At 38.0% G+C, this 2,464-nt stretch overlaps 1 protein-coding gene across 1 annotated transcript in view; it reads left to right on the forward strand.

Moving 5' to 3' along the window:
• Positions 1-2,464, forward strand: part of LOC107702243 (dihydrolipoyllysine-residue succinyltransferase component of 2-oxoglutarate dehydrogenase complex, mitochondrial-like) — a 30,844-nt gene that overhangs the window by 10,300 nt on the left and 18,080 nt on the right. Inside the window, exon 8 of the mRNA XM_016504496.1 lies at positions 594-758. Within this exon, the coding sequence (XP_016359982.1) occupies positions 594-758 (165 nt within the window). The remainder of the gene's footprint in view (positions 1-593; positions 759-2,464) is intronic.

Consider the following 2,464-nt stretch of genomic DNA (forward strand, 5'->3'; position numbering starts at 1 on the left):
TTGAACCCTTTCCAACAATGACTGTATGATTTTGAGATCCATCTTTTCACACCGAGGACAACTGAGGGACTCGTATGCAACTATTACAGAAGCTTCAAACGCTCACTGATGCTCCAGAAGGAGAAACCATGGATTAAGAGCCAGGGGGTTTATTAATTCAACTATTATTTTCTCTTGTGGACTATATGTAAACATCTTGTATGTGAAATATCTTATTCAGGTCAGTACTAAATAAACAATAACATGCATCTTGTATGATCCCTCTTGTTTTGGTAAAATAATTAACATTTTGCAGATTCTGAAACTTTTGACTTCAACTGTATAAAACAAAATTTAAGTTTTATTAAAGCTAGTAGCTGTAGAAGACCCCCCATTTAAAATATCCGTCTTCATAATTACCATAACCAGAAATAAAGTGTCTGGGCTTTCCGTGCTAGGAAGTGGTTGTTATTATTATAAATTTAAAATATCCGTCTTCATAATTACCATAACCAGAAATAAAGTGTCTGGGCTTTCCGTGCTAGGAAGTGGTTGTTATTATTATAAATGAGTGCTGCTGTGCTGCGGTGGTTTCATCTCTGACTGTGTTTCAGCTGGAGCTGCTAAGACGACAGCAGCACCTCCTCCTGCAGCAGAGACTGCTCCTCCTCCTGCTGCTCCTGCTGCTGCTGCTGCTGCTCCTGCTGCTGGAGGGCCCATCCCCACCAGCATGCCCCCTGTACCCCCTGTTCCAGCCCAGCCCATCCAGTCCAAACCAGGTCAGGAGAGTCCCCCGTTTACAGGATGAAATCTCATCATAGATGCTGTACATTCAGTAGAGGCTGAGATTAGTGTATTGTGATATGTGACCCTGGACCACAAAACCAGTCATAAGGGTAAATTTTTCGAAATTGAGATTTATACATCATTTCCGTTGATGTATGGTTTATTAGGATAGAACAATATTTGGCCAAGATACAACTATTTGAACATCTGGAATCTGAGGGTGCAAAAAAAAATAAAATAAAAAATCTAAGAAAATAATCTTTAAAGTTGTCCAAATGAAGTTCTTAGCAATGCATATTCAAAAATCAAAAATTAAGTTTTGATATATTTACAGTAGGAACTTTACTAAATATCTTCATGGAACATGATCTTTACTTCATATCCTAATGATTTTTGGCATAAAAGAAAAATCAATAATTTTGACCCATACAATGTATTGTTGACTGCTTTTGTGCTCCAGGGTCAACATTAGGGATGCACCGAATTTTTGGCAACCGGAATTATAAAGTGAAAAGACAGAATAAAATTGTACCGTGACGCAATCAAATAGAGGCACGCACTAATGTACCAAAAACATGTCAGCAGTGTGGAAGCATTTAAAACTGTCCGAGAAAGATGCAAAAATCATTAAAGCACCGACAGCGAGAGACTGTTTAGAACTGCAGCGTATGTCTCCGATGAGAAGAGGAAGGGGTGGCATCCCTCTACATTGTGAGTAAATCAATCGCATATGCTAAATCTCACTCTGGGCTACTAAATAATGTCTTTTGTTAGCCATTGGCTAATACATTCTTAGATATTACTCGCCAGTGTGTGTGTTAGAGGCTAATCATACATTTATCTTAGATATATTTTCATTCGCTGAACACTGAGCGCATGAGAGTTTCACTCTCCATCAAGAGATCAGTACTATTTCAATTCAGCTCAGTGGATGCGCAGCGCACCTGTATTTGACGCACCGTAAACTCTAGTGTGAAGGCGCACGACTCATTGTTTCTCAAACATGCAAAGAGAGAGAGCGAGAGTCTTATATGCCATGCTGAATCGACGCGCTATATGTAAATGTTATTCTTTGTTATATTTTCCTGTCAGAATAACGGAGTTCATTTAGAATTATTCAGCTTTTAAGAACAAGCAGAAGATATAACGGTTTCTTCGGTAGTAGGCGGAGCTAATGCGCAAACGGCAATCTCATTGGCTGGCACCCGCCTATTACCGTCCCTGTTTTGATTTCAGCAAATCAGCTCGAGCGAACGCTGACAACGTGATTAATATATTCATGAGCCCAGCAGTTAGTAGTAGTAGTATTATCTTTTAATAATAATTACTATTATCAATGACCAACAATATCTTAAACAGCACCACTAGTCCTAAGTTCAGTTACAATGACAAATATGCATGCATACATGGTTACCAAGTTTTAGTTCTAATCACTAGTTCTATCATTAAATAGTGCTTAATTATCATAATATCATATAATGCTTCATTGACTGATGTTAAGAGTGTACATTCAGATATTTAAGAAGCTGTGCTATTTTACAAAGATAAGCTGGTTTGGTGGAATCATATAGTAGTATAATCTACATTGTATATTGTATGTGTGTGTGTGTGTGTGTCTGTGTCTCTCTCTCTCTGTGTGTGTCTGTGTGTGTGTGTGTGTAAAATATTATATCAGTCTGGCGAGTAAACTAAAAAATGT

This window comes from Sinocyclocheilus anshuiensis, unplaced genomic scaffold (genome assembly GCF_001515605.1).
Source record: "Sinocyclocheilus anshuiensis isolate Anshui unplaced genomic scaffold, SAMN03320099.WGS_v1.1 scaffold598, whole genome shotgun sequence".
Lineage (NCBI taxonomy): Eukaryota > Metazoa > Chordata > Actinopteri > Cypriniformes > Cyprinidae > Sinocyclocheilus > Sinocyclocheilus anshuiensis.